The 19358-nt window shown below is 42.4% G+C and overlaps 1 protein-coding gene and 1 long non-coding RNA gene across 2 annotated transcripts in view; both read left to right on the top strand.

Annotated features, from left to right (window-relative positions):
- VWA8 (von Willebrand factor A domain containing 8) overlaps positions 1 to 19358 on the top strand; it is a 443862-nt gene that overhangs the window by 192813 nt on the left and 231691 nt on the right. Inside the window, 4 exon segments of the mRNA XM_040425409.1 lie at positions 13133 to 13248; positions 14577 to 14683; positions 16893 to 16969; positions 16971 to 17000. Of these exon segments, the coding sequence (XP_040281343.1) occupies positions 13133 to 13248; positions 14577 to 14683; positions 16893 to 16969; positions 16971 to 17000 (330 nt within the window).
- Positions 9715 to 12636, top strand: LOC120995908. Its single transcript, XR_005777696.1, has 3 exons — positions 9715 to 9727; positions 11257 to 11261; positions 12474 to 12636. It is a non-coding gene; the product is annotated as an uncharacterized LOC120995908 (long non-coding RNA).

Genomic DNA, 19358 nt, shown 5'->3' with positions numbered 1-19358 from the left:
TCTGGATAGATCATCAGCATCTGATCGGCAGGGGTCCGACACCCAGGACCCCTGCTGATTAGCTGTTTGAGAAGGCAGCGGCGCTGGCAGTAGTGCCGCGGCCTTCTCGCTGTTAACCGCAGGCCCAGTGACGTCACAACTAGTATCAATGGCATGGGCGGGGATAAGCTCTGTTCACTTGAATGGAGTTTAGCTCCGCCCAGGCCATTGGATACTAGTCGTGACGTCACTGGGCCGGCGGTAAACAGTGAGAAGGCTGCGGCACTACTGCCAGCGCCGCTGCGATCTCAAACAGTGGGTGTCGGACCCCCACTGATCAGATGCTGATGATCTATCCAGAGGATAGATCATCAGTTTAAAAAAACTGCAGAACCCCTTTAAAGGGAACCTGTCACCGGGATTTTGTGTATAGAGCTGAGGACGTGGGTTGGTAGATGGCCGCTAGCACATCCACAATACCCAGTCCCCATAGCTCTGTGTGCTTTTATTGTGTAAAGAAAACGATTTGATACATATGCAAATTAACCTGAGATGAGTCCTGTACGGGACAGGACTCATCTTAGGTTAATTTGCATATGTATCAAATCGTTTTCTTTACACAATAAAAGCACACAGAGCTATTTGGACTGGGTATTGCGGATGTGCTAGCGGCCATCTACCAACCCATGTCCTCAGCTCTATACACAAAATCCCGGTGACAGGTTCCCTTTAAGACTCAGATGTTATTGGTTAATAAACAGTCCAATAAGATAAAAAACGGTGAGTGGGTATATACTTTCAACATTGAAATTGCAACACCAAGAAGGACAAGCCATAAGGTTATGCAAATCGAGGAAGTAGCAGGTGTCGCTATGATCTGCAGATGAACAAATATTTAATCGCCTAGCTCTAAACTGTGGCATGTGGGGACGAGCATAAAAACCAGATTGAAAGCAAAAATTTTTTTAGCCACATGAAACCTCAAAAATCAGATAAAGTGGTGTGGTATGATGTGCAATGCCTCCTGTTCATCAACATGTTAGTTATCGCCACTTCTCACAAACAGAGAGGTACTGAATCCTTGAACTGAGAGATCTTGGTTTATCAGTCCTGCTGATCTCTACATGTGTAGGCCGAGATGTCAGCACTGATCAACATTGCATGTCCCGGTCATTGGGAGAACAACGATGAACTGGAATGACAGCAAGTGGTGCACAGAGACAAATCATCTTATTAGAAGGACAGCACATTCTTTTCCTTCCATTAATTATTTTCTTGGTGATCAGAGGGTTCTCTGTAGACACTCAAAGTAAAAAGAGTGGAAAATGACATATACATGTATATGTAATTCATTAGGAGCTAAATTCTCAAAAAAGTTGAATTCTATAAATAGCTAAGGTGCTAGGGAAATAAATCTCAAATCCTGGCTGGCTTTCGGCATAACACTGTCTGCCTGATCTTATTTTTAGATGTTTCAAAGCAGAACACTGAAAAAATAATATTTCTGCTGAATGCATCATCCAAAATTTCCAATCATGTGCTTCCAGGTCCTTCCAGTATTGTAAAACTTACGTCTGTGTATTTTATTTTTAGTCTAACACCTGTTTCTGGATTTCTTTTTCTCAGAAATTTTTCTTTCATGTTTCAGATGAAAGTGTCATATTGCATGTTAAAGTGATAAAACACTTAAATTATAATTTTTTCTCTGTAAGCAGGGATGTGCAGTCTACAGTAAGCAGCATATTTGCTATTGTGTAGACTTCCATTTCTGGTACCTTTTGTCACAGGTGTTTTGTTTTTTTTTATCTTTTTTTTTTCAATAATACAATTAATGTTAATAATATCCAGTGCAACTGAACAATTATGCAAATTGTCAACATAAAAGAGCTACAATCACGGTGCATAGTACAATCTGGTTCAAATAAATGAATTGCAATTTGGTACAGATTAAAGAGAAAAGTAAATAACATTGGAAGCGATTATACAAAATGGGGTAAGGGGAAGGATAATGGGGGGAAGGAGGGGTGGTGGATGGACTATCAGGGAGCTGTTCAATCATGTGGTTGACCAGAGAGATTTTTCTGTTGGAACCGTCGCCAAGGGGACCATATTTTTAAGTATTTGTCTCTGGTTCTATTAGCCAGGCTAGTGAATTCCTCAAATTGGATAATTTTGATTCACCTTTGAGATCCACTCCTGTATAGAGGGAGAATCCTTACTGAGCCAGTGAAGGGGGATGAGTGCTTTGGCTGCTGCCAAGAGGTGTGTAATTAGGTTGTGTTTTGACGGTGTGTATGATGAGGTCTTTCTTGCTAGGGTTATTTGGTCAAGTTTCAAGACAAAGGAGGTCGAACAGACCTTTTGAATGGTCTCCTCGATCGGTTTCCAATAGGTAGTAATAAGTGAGCATTCAAACCAGATGTGGGAGAGAGAACCAACACACACGTCCCACATCTCCAGCAATTTTTTGATGAGGTCAGGTTGTGTGTAAATAGGAATTCTGGAGTTTTATACCATCTAGTTAATAGTTTGTAATGGTTCTCCTGTAACCTAACACATGGGGAGAATCCCTGGGACTTGCGCAGTATGGACTTCACTTCTTCTTCTGTGAGAGTTATGTTCAGCTCTCTCTCCCAGGAGGATATGAACGCAGGTCTAAATGTCTAAATGTGGTCTGTGGAGTGAGAAGTAAGAAGTAAGGAATAAAGTTTCCCCACTTTCCTTAAATCTGGTTGACCCGTGAGCAGGATTTTTTCAAAAGTGCTATGTTGCCTGTTGAAAGAGAAAGCCCGTAGAAAGCTTTCTGCTACTCTTTGAAAGTGAGACATGTGTAGTGAGTTTATACGAGTAAGTTGTAATTGTTCACATGTTGGTATTGTGTTTTTTTTTAACAAATCTTTATTTATCACGGCAAGCATGGTAAACAAGACAAGAACAATAAATGGGCTACAGCCCAACAATCGAGGAGACATATGCAGTACAATGGTATGAATATAAGTACGTTCTCATTAAAGTACAGGCAATGAATAAAGATGAGTTAAGTTAGTCAGGCGGACCTAACAGGAGTAGCATGTGTGACATGTAAGGGGGGGAAGGGGACTGATACCCCTGAGGCACAACCTCCCTAGATCACAGGACAGAGGTGATGCCGGTTAGAAACAGTAAAAAAGGTATGCTAATGTAGAGTGAAACATGACCAACAATAAATTGAACAAGCATGGTATACAATATAGAGTGTGTAGCACAAATGGGTAGTTATTAAATGGGGGGAGAATTCGCAGTAACCCCAGTATAAAGACCCAGATTCCCCGACTCTGCTTCCAACCAACTAAACCACGGTCCCCACATAACATTAAATTTGTCGTGTGAGAAGGACTCCCAACTAGTTAGCTCCTCAAACCTACAGATCTCATGAACCTTTTGGGTCCATTCCTCAACTGAAGGAGTGTGTGTCGAGAGCCAATGTAGAGGGATTAAAAGTTTGGCAGCCGCCAACAAGTGTGCTAGTAGAGAGTGTTTATGCAAGGGGAAATCCTTTGATGGTACATTGAGAAGAACCAGAGTCGGAGAAAGTGGAGGGGCCAAAGGACAGATTTGCTGTAAAATCTTACTAAGCGAGGACCAGAACTGGGAGACCCCTCGACACGACCACCATATATGTGAGACTGTGCCAACTTCTTCGTGACATCTCCAGCAGGCTGGGGAAGTGAGAGGGTCCATCCTATGTAGCACCTCCGGAGTGCGGTACCATCTTGTCAACAGTTTAAAGGAACTCTCCTGGATTCTGACGCATCTGGAGAACCCGTGAGAGTTCCTAAGAAGTGAAGAGACAGACTCATCTGACAAAGTTATGCCTAAATCTTGCTCCCACCTCCCAGTGAAGGACGGTCTGCCAGGCACGCCCTCCAGCAACAGTTTGTTGTAGATTAACGAAATGACCTTCCTCACCGGTTTGCGAGAGGCTACTAAAGTGTCGAACCAAGAAGGAATAAAATTCCTATTAGCTTTAGCGAGGTACTGTTGGCCTATAAATGAGAAATGAGAATAATGCAGAGGGGTCCAACTCAGAGCCAATTGTGATGTCCGAAGGTCGTCCAGGGATGCAATCCGCCCGTCTCTCAAGAAATCCCCCACAGCAAATGCGTTAAAGGCAGGCCATAACCCCAGGACATCTGAATAATTTGAAGATAAGCAATACGGCAGCAGGTGCATGGGGAGAAGGGGCGAGGGACCAGGGTAAAACCTAAACTTCCTGGCAGTAACGTTCCAAGTTGTTAAGAGACCTTTTAAAAGGGGTGGTGCATCATTGCAAAGCGCAGGACCACGGTCTACCGTCCAAAGGCGGGCGAGCACGTCAGGTGATGTTAATTGGCGTGCAATTTGGTAACCCAATTTTCTAATGTTAATGTTTAGTAATTCACTCAACAGACGGAGTTGAATAGCCCTATAATATAATTTGATGTCTGGCAAGCCAAAGCCGCCTCTGTGTTTGGGCAGGGTTAACAAGTCATATGCCAATCTCGGACGAGCTCGCCTCCAAATGAAGCCTGAAATAATCCTACACAGGTCCAGGAAGTAAGAGTCAGGTAAGTATATAGGTAGAGACTGGAGAAGAAACAGCACTTTGGGAAGGATATACGTTTTATGGTATTGTGTTTGATCTGAAGAGATCCATGATTGAAATGGTGTTGAATTTTTCCCAAAAATCTGAGAATGGTGAGTCAATATTAGTAACAGCTATGGGTAGCATGCTTGAAGGGAGTAATGGTGATGGGAAAGGTGCTAGAGTATGTTTCAAAGATAGCCATACCGCACACGTGCCCTTTAGTAGTCGGTCTAGGTCAGAGTTTCTGATGGACCCTTTTTTTTTTATAAGTAAGGTGTAGGGTAGCCGAGGTCTGCGACCCCTCCAGAGAAATTAGGTGAGAATGGATCTGAGACCGCCAAAGAAACTAGCTGGCAAGTATACAGGAATCATCGACAGTGTGTATAGTATCTTCGGCACAATATATGTCTTGAGGAGGTTCCTGCGTTCCATCCACATGATGAAGGGGAAGTCATATTGTTTTAGAAGGCTTTTGACTTCATTCAAGAAAGGAAGGAAGTTAAGCCTGTATAATTCCGAAAGTTTATTTGGAAGGTGGATGCCTAGATACTTCAAGGAGGTGGAAATCCACGGGAAACAAGAGCATTGTTTTGATAATGCGACCTCTTTTCCCGGAATACTAATGTTGAGAACCACTGACTTCAATACATTGACTTTGAAGTTGGACAGAAGACCAAACTCTTCAAGCATTTTCGAAAGAAGTGGCAAGTCTGAGACTGGATTGGATATTAGGAACATCAGGTCATCGGCAAACGCAACACATTTGAGTTGTAAAGGGCCTGCTTTAAAACCCACAATGGAGGGGTTCTGTCTTATATTTTGTAACAGGGTTTCAACTACTAATATAAAGAGGGACAGTGAAAGAGGACAGCCCTGTCGTGTGCCGTTTGTGATTTTAAGAGAGTGCCATTTATTTTGATACGGGCTGAGGGATAATCGTAAACTGTGAATATTGCTGTAATTAGTTCAGGGGGAAAATTTAACTTGTGCAAGATGGCTTCCATGAAGGCCCAACTGACCCAATCAAACGCTTTTTCTGCGTCAATTCCAAAAAGTGCGATGGGCAATTTGCCCCTATGTGCTATATGTATTATATGCAGTAGTTTGCATGAGTTGTCTCTCCCTTCCTTGCCATTGACGAAGCCAGTCTGTTCATTCCCTATCAGCCATGTGAGCAATAGACTTATGAGAAGCGCTATGAGTTTAGCCCATATCTTTAAATCAAGGTTTAGTAACGAGATGGGGCGATAACTACCACAGGATTGGGCTTTTTTCCCTGTCTTGTGGATTAAAGTGATATGTGCTTCTTGTGATTGTGGGTATAATGTGCCTCCTTCCAGCAAGTGGTTGCAGAGGGAGACCAATTTATGAGCCAGAGTATCTTCTAATTTCTTATAATAAAGTAGGGGTAGACCATCTGGTCCAGGGCTTTTTCCCAGGGGAAAACTGTGTAGTATTGCTTTGAGTTCTCCTGGGGTGACCGGGAGATTAGTTTAGTAGTCTCATCTGCTGTGATAGTGGGAAGGCTAATAGAGTCTAGGAAACGTATATGAGATGCTTGGGTGAGTTCTGGGTCGGTCGGAAGGTTGTAAAGTCCTGAGTAATAGGAATGAAAAGCTTTGGCAATTCCCGCAGTTTGGGAGTGTAGGCGGCCTTGATTTTCTTTTCTTTTATTAATTAATGGCTTTTCTCTTGTTTTCTTAATAGGAGAAGACATCAATTTCCCCCCTTTATCTCCATGTGCGTATAATTTATGTTTAAAGTAAAGTTGCTGTTTAGCATATCTTAAGTCCAAGATTTGTTTTAATTGTTGTCTCAGACTTGTCAGTTCCATCTGGTTCGCCTGTGAAGCAGGATTCCTATTGTTTTTTTCTAATAGGGATATTTGGTTAAGTATCGAGTCGATTTTCTTCTGCTTTTCCTTCTTGATTCGTGAGCCTAATGCAACTAGCACTCCCCTTATGTATGCTTTGTGAGATTCCCACAACACAGCGTGCAAGACTTCTGGTGAGGAATTGTTATCAAAGAAGGAGTTGAGATGCTGCCTGATATGTGCCAAATTGTCTTCTGAGTCTCCAGGGCATGTGTGCTTCTCAGAGACTGAACAGGTATTTACTATTGCTAGTAAGAAGTTGACAAGGCATCAGAAGAAAGAGGAAAAGTAGGGGAGGAGGGGATGGCGTCAGCTCCACTTTGTCTCCCGGGTCTTGGACCCACTTATATACGGAAGCTCAAGACCAGATTAGATCTGCATGTAGCGGGAGTTGTCAATAACACCTCTATACACCTTGTTTAGGGATGCACATAAGTGGGGGCAGTGTGGAGTCTGTCGAGTGTTTATCCTGAATAAGACTTTAGTATTGATAGGCCAGGGGAGAGACATCAAATAGATCATGATAAGGCTGTCAACATACCCTATTGGATTATAAGACCTACATTGATTATAAAAAAACTAACAACGGAACCTACTAGTCGCCTCCGGGAATATGTACCTATGTGGGGATGGGGAAGAACCTGTTTGACATTTGCCCGATAGATAACGATAGTGTATACCAGTACTAAGACACTCTACAGGGCTTCATCAAGCCGACACCGGGCTCAATTGAGCCATGGAACCTGCGTCGGTTATAATAGCCTGTCAGCTAGACCCACTAGTCGCTAACATAAGTATGCGCCTAAGTGGGGAAAATTAAGAGCCTGTCAGCCGCTAGTCAGAAAGGTGATTATGGTGTAGATAAGCTGGGGGACATAAATTAAAGTACGACAGAGTCTTCTTCAGGTTCAACCGTACTGTGGGGCGAGTCACAACCATAATCCCCTCACTAAACTCATCAGTCGCCCCCAGTGGTAGACACTCAAGCGGGCATAGTGAGGAGCATGGCCGCCACCTAATAAGGAAGTGACTTTTTAACTCTGGTAAGAACAAAGACATACCAAGAAGTATGTCAGAACCATCATCCGGCTCAATGTTCCTACGATACCTTTTACAAATATACTGAACAGTCCCAATCAAACTGGATCTGATGTGCTCTGGGACATGTGAGAGCTTGGGCGTTGGCGCTTGCTTTTGTGGGCCTGCTGCCACGGTTCAGGGGTAGATAGAAGAGGCAGTACAGCTTCTGTGTCTACCGGCATCCAGGATGGTATCTTGATTGGCTCTATGTCCAGCAGGGGCCATATCTTGGCTAAGTCCTCCGGAACGTGAATGCGGATTTTCCGTCCATTATGGATAACAGAGAGCCCAAAGGGGTATAGCCAGGAGTAGATAATATTCTTCTGACGCAGTTGCTCTAAGAGGGGTCTGAGGATCCTTTTTTTTGCCAGTATAGAGGGCACCACATCTTGATATAATGAGATCTCTGTGTCGGTGTATTTCACCGACGCTTTTTCCCCTCACTGCTGCTAGGATTCTGGTGGTGTCTACGAAGGACAGGAGACCGCAGATCACATCCCTAGGGGGTTCACTCACATGCGGTCTGCGTCTGAGAGACCTGTGGGTTCTTTCAATGGTGACTCCTTGGGTCACCTCCTGCCCTATCAGATCCTCGAAAATTTCCAAGGCTATTTTCTTGAGCGAATCCACTGACCATGACTCAGGTAGTCCTTTTAAATACGAATATTGCGCCTTCTACTTCTATTTTCCTGATCTTCTATCAGGGTCAACGCTTTGTTTATGTGGGTCAGGTGTTCTGAAGATCTTGTCTCCAAGGCCTTTGAGTGCGCTATAATGGTGGCGCATGTGTTCTCTAGCCCTTCCACTCTTGCCCCCACGTGCTCTCCATCTTAATTTCTGATAAATCAGCGAGAATGGAGCGCAGGGCTTGCACAATGGTGGTTTTAAAAAAGGTTTTGGATGTTGTGGCTAGATCGGAATCATCTTGTTCACTTGTGCAGCCGCTTAGTTGATCCGAGTCATCATCACTCTCCGCGGCCGCTGCGTCTTCAGGTGCCATCTTGGGAGGTCGCGGCTGATGGTTCGGCATCTTGTGTTGGAGGTATTTATGGATATCTGAGGAGTGCTTTTTGGTTGACTGCGTGATGGCAGTGTCTGGTTTTCGGTCCTTTCCGTATTTGACCATTTTCGCGCTTCAGTAAGATGATAAAGGCCGCTTGCAGGGACTGTCGTGGAGGAGCTCTTCTCTCACACGTCTCCTTCCATGCACGGTCAGGCTCTGCCCCCTCACAGCTGGTTTACCTCTTGAGTATGTAGACTGTTTCATGCCAAAGAACACCAAACAGAAGAGATATATGAAAAGCAATTTACCGTCATATTACATAGTAATAATAATCCTCTATTTCTTACCGTTAGTTTAGTTATGTGTTGTTTATTAGGGGAACACTTAAGGAAAAACTGATATGTGTGCTGCCTGCCTTCTACCATACAGTTGGATTCACAGCTATCCTGCTCAGAACTGTTGTGTAATGTCCTCCATGCTGCTGCTGCTGCTACTGAAATTGGGGAGCAGAATCTCCTTTTATGTTTGTATAGTGTATTGGAGATATCCTAGCTCAGAGGTTGGCTTACTATATGTGCAACCTGTGCAGCGGCACAGGGAACTAGTAGGTTAGTGGGCCCACCGACACGTACCTGAATTTTCAAAAAAATAAAAAGTTTGCATAATATCTATAGCTGTACAATCATAACTATGAAGGAGCAGGTCATTTTTGGGCTTCTTCAATGTCTTCCTCAGCCATAGTATTCCCTGTTTCTGCTGTACAGTTAGATGCATTTCTCTCACAAACAGGGGGAATATTGCTTCTGTGGAATCTGCCAGCTCTGTACTACTGTGACGTCCTTTCCCTTACTTTCCACTATGTTTGTTTTCAGAACACAGAACAGATAAGGGGGGGGGGGGATACATCATACAGACACACAGGAGGCTCCTCTAATCTTCAAAAGCTGTGTAGGAGCAGTTGTTTTATCAGGCTTAGGATCTCAGCTAACTCTGACACGCCCCCAATTTTTTGTGAGCTGTCTTCTGTGTGTCTGTTACTAGGAACGGATCTAACCTGACAATAGGCGGTGGACGTGAGACCCTTAGTAGCCATGACTTTGTCTGCATCCACCTGAAAAAAAAGCTGTAGATTTAGAAATTTTCTAGTTACACTATTCCTAATTAAATAAAATGTAATTATGTGAAAGTACAGTGACTCTTTAACCACCTAACTGTTCTGCCCAAGCTTAGCTTTTACTTTCACTTTCAGCAGTATTCACTGCATCCCGATTATTAACAGTAATATCTTCCCTTGTACTGAAGATATTGCTGTCATTCTGGCATTGTTTGAAAGCTTTATATCTATAGCTGGTACCAAACTAGAGGTATGAGCAGCTAAACCATCTGCTCCACCATCCCCCTCAGTTTGGAAGAGAATGAGAGAGAAGTTGCAGAGCTGACAGGCTGCAGGAAGAAAGTAAAAATATATAGAAATGAGACATTATCATTAGGGATAAGCCAATTGACTTCGGACAGTATTAGATTGTATTGGCTCCGATGAGCTGAAGTTATTACTTTGCAAAGTCTCGTGAGACTTCGCATAATAACTTCAGAAATTGATTTATACTGTAAAAAAGTACCACTTGGAACCGAACCCGAGTTCGGGAAATGTTTTTTTACAGTATAAATCCATTTCTGAAATTACTATGCGAAGTCTCGCGAGACTTTGTGAAGTAATAAATTCGGCTCATCGGAGCCAATACATTCTAATACTGTATGGATCGCTCGCTCCGTACAGTTTGGAAACAAAGTTTTATGCGAATCAACTTCGGATGTTTCATCCCAAGTCTGTTCACTAATCCCTAATTATTATCATCAATGTACGGACTTTGACTTGACTTTCAATGGAGTTAATGACTGATCCGTTTTGGCTATGTTAAAGATAATACAACCGGATCCGTTCATAACGGATGCAGATGGTTGTATTATCAGTAACAAAAGCGTTTTTTGCTAAACCTTGCCGGATCCAGCAAAAACGCTAGTATAAAAGTAGCTTTAACGTGACTGTTAAGAGGTTAAAGCATTGCATGTTAGGGACTAATCTAATGAATTTCATGACTCACTATTACTGGTGAGGATTTAAGGCCTGCTTTAAGATGAGAATTTGGGGTGCAACTGGCCTTTTACTTTTCTTGCACAAGGCTCCCCCTGCTGTCTGTGTCCACCACTGTAGCAATTAGTCTTCATCCACTGCAGAGCTGAGTTCAAGGACAAGTGACATTTAGAGTTGGAGCATGAAGAGGGAAAACTGATAAATGCAATGGCCAATTATAGTGTTAAAGTTTTTTTCTGAAAAGTCACCTGAAATAAAACCTCTGATGGATGTTTGTTGGGCTAGCACTAATACACAGCAGTCAGTCGGGACAAACAGAGCTGTAGTATTAAACGGAATCTGTCACCAGTTATGGTGTCATAACTAAGGGTAACTAGTGACTGATCCCCTTAGCTAAAAGCTTGGTCACTTTCTTTAATTGATTCAGCTATTTTGCGAAAAATCTTGTGTTGAACAGCTCCAGCTCATGTCAATTCAATTCTAAAACTACATTTCCCAATAGCTCTCTTCTGTGCACAGCCAGTCAAAGCATGAGAAATCCGGAAGCGCTACTGCACATGCGCTGTCTTCTCTCACACACAGTGTTGTGGTTTCCACTTTTCATGCATACTCTGTACTTGAAGAGGATGTGTCACCTCTCCTGACATGTCTGATAGTAACTATTTGCATTCCCCATGTAATATTATAATTATTATAATAATTATTCCTGTTAGAAGTTTATGAATGATTTACTAACAGTCACAGCCAGGGAGAAGGATACGCCCATTGAGAAAACCAGATGTCTCCTCCTCCCTGTACCAATGGTCTTAATTAACATATCAGGCGCCAGAAACAGTTGGGGACACAGCGGTGGAACTGAGGGGTATTTTAGAAAAAAAATAAAGTGCTTGCATCTGTAGGGGCTGCCCTATCTGGTAAGCAAACCAGTTTGTAACACACAAACCCATAAAAGGTCCTCTTTAAGGCTCCTATCAGATGAGCGATGTTCCCACCTGGACACTGGATTCACCCATTCAAGTTAATTGTGTCAGTGAGAAAAAAAAAACTGACAGAACATCCATGTGTGGTTCATTTTTCACATACAGTTGATGGAAAACTCTTAGTTTTCTTTTTCACTGATGGACAAACTGAATGCAATCATAGAAAACGACTGATGCAATATGCCGCTTGTAAAATATGACTTTTTTAAATATCAACTTGATTATTCGTGTATTTCTCTTGATTTCCGACATTTTAACACCAATAGCACTAAAATTAGACTTTTTTTAAATTGAAATGGGCCATTTCAGCCACCACTGTCCAGACCATACTTGCGACTTTTGAAACATATTTGCGACTTTTGAAGCATATTTGCGACATTTCCAGTGGTAAATTGCGACTTTTGTCTCAGACTCAGGACGTTTTTGTCATTTTTTTGTTTTTGTTGAATGTCAATTTACTGACAAAACCCTGTTGTTTAGCTCATTTCTATCGTCCTCTTTTAATACTTGCCTATCACTTGTTCCCACGACGAGTTGGTTTTTCTTTTCAAAAATGCGACTTTTTGACAAAAAGTTGCATCTTTATGCTATAAATGCGACTTTTTACACAAAACACCACCACATAAGCTGGCTTAATTGTCTGCAGCAATTCGAACCATTTATGGCCATAAGAGGATGATAAATGAGGCATAATGTGCGCGAATTTGATAGCCCCGTCCACTTTGACATTTATAACTTATTTCTGGCGTCCTGGATCTTTATGGTGAAAATTGTGGAGAAAACAGTTGATATACCGGTGAAACTCGAAAAATTTGAATATCATGCAAAAGTGCACTTATTTCAGTAATGCAAATTAAAAGGAATATTCTAGTCTCAAAGTGTCACGCTCTGGTCCGCTAATTAATCCAAACCCCCTGAACAAAGGGTACCTGAGATTGAGACTTTGGGGTTTCATAAACTGTAAGCCATAATCATCCAAATTATAACAAATAAAGGCTTGAAATATCTCGCTTTGCATGTAATGAGTCTCATATGTTAGTTTCACCTTTTAAGTTGCATTACTGAAATAAATGAACTTTGCACGATGTTTACATTTTTCGAGTTTCACCTGTACTTGGTGCAAATTAAAACGCCATTCTTTTTGCCACATTTTACACCATAATTCTGGCGCATCAACCCCCATTGGGTTTTTCTGATGGCAGTGTTTTGCACTGACCAAGATTGCCATCAGTTACATTTTTTTTTTTTTATAGTTTATTTAGTAAAACTCTTGTACTATAAGGATCTTTAGTGTTAGTGGAATAATTTATGGGTTTCCTGTCTGTACAGATATTTGAAATATAGTCATAAACTAGAATTGTATATTTTAACCTTCATAGTAATGTTTCATTCACAAGTGTTATGATGACATGGCAGGATAAGGAGTTTATAGCCTGCAGTGCAGTATATGTAATCTATACATTCTTCCTTAAAATCTGAAAAGATGGTTTGTCATTATCCTTTGTGATTTCCATGACAGGCACAATCTTTAGCTTCCTCATTATCAACAAGACAGCTACTTCGCATCTGTAGACGGTTATCTCAGTATCCAGAGGAGAGTCTTCATCATGCTGTTAATAAGGCGTGCCTCTCAAGGTGCGTATTGTGGCCCCATCATACCTTATACCTTGACAAAGTGGGTGTGACCCGCGAAATGTCGCGGTGGGTGCTGCATGGTACTTTAAAGCTTGTGGACTATGCTCATGAAAAAGATGCCAGCCGAGTGCACAGGAAGCTGGAGCATATTGAATGCATAATAACCCACTTGGTCTTTAAAGAAGTATGAATGAAGACATAATAACGTGAATGTAAGGTTTTTATAACTTTTCTATTGTGAATCCTATTTTGCATATCAAAAATAGATAGCACATGGTGAATGGTATATTGTAAAATGTCGCCAGAAAACCGGCGCACGTTATACCTGAAATCCACTCCAGCTCCTGGCTGGAGTAGATTTTATTTCTGGTATATCGGTGGCCTGGAATGTGCCACAATTATTAAAAGGCATGCTCCAGCGCCGAGCAAATTTAGGCCGTCATTATGTTCATAAATATCCTGCTATGTTTTTCCAGTTTTAGCTTATCTGTACATTTATAATGCATCATATCCACCTACAGCAACCACATTGGCACTGCTTCAACTTAAAGGGGTTCTCCAGGAATTTAGAAAATTAAAATACTTAAATATTACTTTATTGTAAATATATTCCCCAATACCTTTCATTATTTATAATGGCTCATTTTGTTTAGGGAGCAATCATTAGGAGAAACAAAATGTCTGCCGTCCTGTTAGTACACACAAAATCTGTCCTAATCCCACAGCAGGACAAGTTTCTTCACATCACTGAGTTAAAGAGCTGCCTCATCCTCCTCTCCACTCTACTTGTCAGGGATTATCATCCTGAATACAGATTATACTAACTTTAACTGAATCTCTGTAGGAATGGAGTTCATGAGGTGACATGAAGTACAGAGAGGACAGACTGTGATAATGGAGGCTGCATACAAGTGCTACTGCTCATTACTACATCCCCTTCTCCACCTCTCTGTACTTCATGCCTCCTCATGAGCTCCATTTCTACAGAGATTTAGCTGAAGATCATATTAAACTGTATTCAGGATCATAGAAGAAGATGAGGCAGCTCTTTGGCTCACTGCTCTGAAATAACTTGTCCTCCTTTAATTGCCGGAGAACCCCTTTAAGGATCCACAGCTGCTAGCATATGCAATCACCAACGGGTGGTAGAAGTTCAATCCAAAGTTTATTTTAGCATTGCCATGCAAGTAGCAAACCCGCGACCGAGGCCTTCATAGCGGTTACTGCTGTTTCACTTCAGACCTGTATAATATGATGCTTATGATGCTTCTTTGTTGCCTTCACAATTTGCATCTCATCTTGAATTAATCATTTTAATATTTTCAAAGGTTTTTACCCAGTCTGGCTAGATCATCTCTACACAAAGCTTTGATGGATTCAGGGATAGAGGAAACTAGTGCAGAAATGGAAGCCCTTCAAGCCAAAGATTACAGCTGTAAGTTTATTTTTATTATTTCGTTAGGGGCCTCACATTAGTAAAACCATTAAAAAGGTAGTTTAGAAAGAAAGAAATTGTAAAGCATATGCCCAAAACCCTTCATATTTCAAGTGCTATTGTCAGCGTCGTTTAAAACTTTAAGGTTTATAGGGCCATAGGCAACATTCCTGAATGAAGAACATTGACCCAAATTTACGGAGGAGAAAAGGACATCTTTTAGACAAAACCAAGCTGCCCTTTTAGGTCCTTTTACACAGACTGACATGTCAGGCAGTTATCGTGAATGAACCAGACATTCTCGATAATTGCCTGATCGTTAGCAGAGACGAGGGCTGGTTTACATCCAGCAATCACCTCCACTGTATCAGGACAGGAGATCTCTAGAGCAGTCACTTGTCCTCATAGAAAATCATTTTTCCTGTGCAGGAGATCTCTTTAGACTGCACGACCTGCTGCATTGGAACAACGATTTTCTGTGCCGGCAGAAGGACAGGATCACCTGAGTGTTTTCTTTTACACAGGGAATCGAGCCTTTCTACATAAGCTCATCCCCAATAATCAGCCTTATTATCGGTCTGTGTAAAAGGACCTTTAGGCTCGAGGCAACAGAGTATACAGTTTATTTGGCTGACGACCTAGGAAGAGTGTGCTGATACTGCAAAACAAAAAACCTCTACAGAATTTTGGTAAAATTCATGTTTGAAAGTCACAGCCCTTCTCAAAATATCTCTTTTGGGGTTTTTGGTAAATCACTGACTTCATGTTCACTGAAAATAAAGCTTTTCAAATGCATTAGGGTAGCTCTGCTGCCTCTGACACTGTCTTCATAGGTTCTGTGAAAGAGTTAAAGGGAGTCTGTCATCTAATCTGAGCGTTTTAGACAGCTCAGATCAGGTTATAGACTCCTTTGCCCACATTACAATGTTACCTTTATTTGTGCAGTCCCTCGCCGAGATCTTCCAAAAAAGACTTTTAAAACTTATGCTAATGAGGTCCGGCAAGTGCACAGGGGCGGCGTTACTGCAGCAAGTGCCCAGGCCCCTCGGCGATGTGCCCAGAAAAAACACACATCTTTCACCCTCTGGCCCGCCCTTGTTTCCTATTATTACCTCCTCCTCTCCCTCACAATCTCGTGCCTGCGCCGCTTCACACTTTCCCTGCACCTGCACACTGCTGTGCCCATTATGAACAGAGGAACAGGGAGTTGCACTGCGCATGCGCCCAGTCTGTACCTCGAAATCCAGCCGGTGGAAGTCACGAGCAGCACCAGAGGCCGGTAAGTCTCAACGCAGATGTCTCTAGTTGGCCGGCGCATGCGCAATTTAAAAAGCTGTTCCACTGCCCATAATGGGCATAGCAGGCTCGCAGGTGCGGGCCAACTGTGGAGCGGTGCACGCGTGAGATCTAAAACGCTCAGATTGGGTGACAGACTCCTTTAATGAAATTAATATGCTATTGAATGGTTTTGTAGCAAATAGCTGATACAGGTTCTGGGTTCACATGCAGGATAATGACCTAAAATATTCCTAACATAGCCCCCAGGTATCTGTAAGAAGAAAACACTACCATCTGGCAGCATCTTCCCAGAACTGTGAACGGCATTTGGATATATGTTTTACAGCAGCCACCATGGGCCATAGGCAATAGACTGAAGAGGTTCCTAGGTATGCTCTGTGACCTGTGCAGAGGTCATTGTTAGAAGGAAGTAGTAGACACTTAGTGACTAGGGATGAGTGAATTGACTTTGGATGCTTCATCCGAAGTCGATTCGCATAAAACTCTGTTGTAACACTGTATGGAGCGGGCAGCTCCTTACAGTATTAGAATATATTGGCTCTGATGAGCCGAAGTATTACTTTGCGAAGTCTCGTGAGACTTTGTTGTAATAACTTTGTGAATTAATTACTGTAGAAAACCTTGATACCGACTGCATCTCACTAGCATGCAGCTCTCGCCATTAAAAGCTGTGGAAAGAGCCGAATGCTGCTTGATGTGTCTTTCCATTGCAGTTTATGGGGGGACTCTGAATCCATGAACTGGACAATGGGGCTTACAAAACCACTGTTCCCTCAATGACCGAAACTGCTTTTGCCTATATCAACCAGCATAATTACTTACTTTTTTTGCGCACTATAAATATGACAAAATCTGGCAGTGGGATTGCACTGTTGGACGGGTAGTGTTATAATTGGTACTATTCTTCTAGGTGAAATGAGATCGGGAATCCTAAGACTTGGCAGTGTTACTGTACCAGTGTTTAATCCTGGTGAGAAGATGAAGGTCGCCAGATGTCTTGTTCTACGAAAATGAACAGGTAAAGTAAATGAATGTATGTATATGATAAGTGAAATGCTATGTTATTCTACTGACCGGTTAGGATTTTCCCTAAAGATAAATCTACCACAAGGAAAAAGTGGAGCAGTGGCTCAGCTGCCAATCAAGGTTAGTGCTTCATGTCAAAAGCAGTAGACTTTGAATAGTGAGAGCTGGAGTCAGATGGCTATTGAGGGCTTCAATCTCTGTGTCCTTCATTTTTTTCCGCCAAATTGATTTGTCTTTGCTAATTTACAAGAGGTAGAAAAAGGCAGAACTAGTACTGATAAGAGGGGGGCTATGAGTGACAGTTTATTGACTGCGCTGAGTGATGTGAGGTTGTATTATACCGGGGGTTGGCTGAGCCTTGTCTATACTAACAAGTCATATTTTTCTAAGGACTTTGGCTGACCTACTTCCAGATGACCTGTTTCTTGTTTCTCAACTGAAAGCATCACTTGGCTTGAGAAAAAGCAAGAGGGGTGGGAGGCAAGCCGAAAATCATTGCGTTCTGATACATCAGTCAGAGAGACTTATTTTGGAATATGTATGCATGCAGCTAAGCCGACTAATTTGCTTAATCTGAGCGTGGGATTGTCCTCTAGGTAAAACAACCATCAGCATCGAGAGGGAAGTGGGTCAGCTCACATTTTGGCAGCAATCTTGTTGCTGTAATTAGTGACACATTTTTACAGTAGTTTAGGGGATCAGAATAATCCATTGCAGGATGTTTTACCGAAAATTTATTTTGTATGCTTTCAGGGCAGATAATGTGATAAGGTGCTTAGGGAAGTTATTATGTCCTTCATTAGTTTTCATTATAATAAAAAAAATAATAATAAAAGCATTGGCAGAAAACTTTGAATTGGTGATTTGGTCCATCACACAAAAACTTGCAGTAGACCTAAATAGGGGTGGGACCCCGGTCCATAACAGCGCTGTTCTTATTCTCTATGCAAAACATTGCACTAACATTAAAGGGTTTGTGCTATGATTGAAGAAAATCAGACATCATATAAGACATGACAGTCTCTTTATAACAAAGCTAGAACCAGCCCTGTGCCTCACAAGGATCCAGAGATCTCCACATTCATTGCACCAATTGTTCTGCTAGATTTACTTTAGGCTGGCAGCTCAGGGTGTGTGTCCTTTCTTCTGCTCCTCTCTCCCTATAACAGCTCAGGGGGTGTGTCCTTTCTTCTGCTCCTCTCTCCCTATCACAGCTCAGGGGGTGTGTCCTTTCTTCTGCTCCTCTCTCCCTATCACAGCTCGGGGGGTGTCCTTTCTTCTGCTCCTCTCTCCCTATCACAGCTCAGGGGGGGTGTCCTTTCTTCTGCTCCTCTCTCCCTATCACAGCTCAGGGGGTGTGTCCTTTCTTCTGCTCCTCTCTCCCTATCACAGCTCAGGGGGTGTGTCCTTTCTTCTGCTCCTCTCTCCCTATCACAGCTCGGGGGTGTCCTTTCTTCTGCTCCTCTCTCCCTATCACAGCTCAGGGGTGTGTCCTTTTTGCTAAAGCTCTTTCCCTGTAACCGCCACAGCTTCTAACTGAAGACATGAGTAGTGGCAGTTGGAGATTTAAACTGAGCATGTGCGACCACCTCAATGAGGTGGACAAGAAATAAGAAAAAGAACAAACAGTAGGTGGCGGTATACCAATAGGTTTTATTGAATAGCTCAGTGGCTATACTACATGGTGATGTGAGCACAGTACAATTGACCTGTGATCAGATATACAGTCATACCCTTTAACTGTATGCAGATTGACATACAGTTAAAGGGATATTCCGGTTAGAGAAAGTTATTCCCTATCCATAGAATACACGATAACTATTAGATCGGTGGGACTCTCAGCAGTAGGACCCCGTACCTTGTGGAACCCCCTTGAAATGGACAGAGCAGCTGGTCCGAAATACCCACCACCGCTCCATTCATTTCTATGGGAGCATCAGAGATAGCCGAGCTCTTTGCATAGGGGATAAGTTTCTCTTACCGGAATACCCCATTAATGCTCACTCAGCCAACAAGTGGATGAGGCGGTTCACCATTGCAGCTAATGATTTGCTACGTGAGCATTTCCTGTATGTCGAAAAGGGTAGTTAGAGCTGGACCATTCCTCCTGGTCTGCCAATTTGTAAGCCTTTACTGCACCTATTGACGCTGTTTGTGTGCAGCAAAGGGACCATGAAGAACACCTAAGAGTGTAGATGGTATGCAGTACCTCTGCTGTGAGATTTGTCTGTATGTGCAGATTAACCTGAAGAGAAGACTGGTTCAAGTAGATACAAAAATAAGACCCTCCGTCTACAGACAGTACAGTCCTAGTAGTCTGCTGCTTGAAGTTATCTATGAATACATAGGA

This window comes from Bufo bufo, chromosome 3 (assembly GCF_905171765.1).
Source record: "Bufo bufo chromosome 3, aBufBuf1.1, whole genome shotgun sequence".
Lineage (NCBI taxonomy): Eukaryota > Metazoa > Chordata > Amphibia > Anura > Bufonidae > Bufo > Bufo bufo.
Note: the sequence above shows the minus strand (reverse complement) of the source record. Positions and strands in the feature narration are given on the sequence as shown.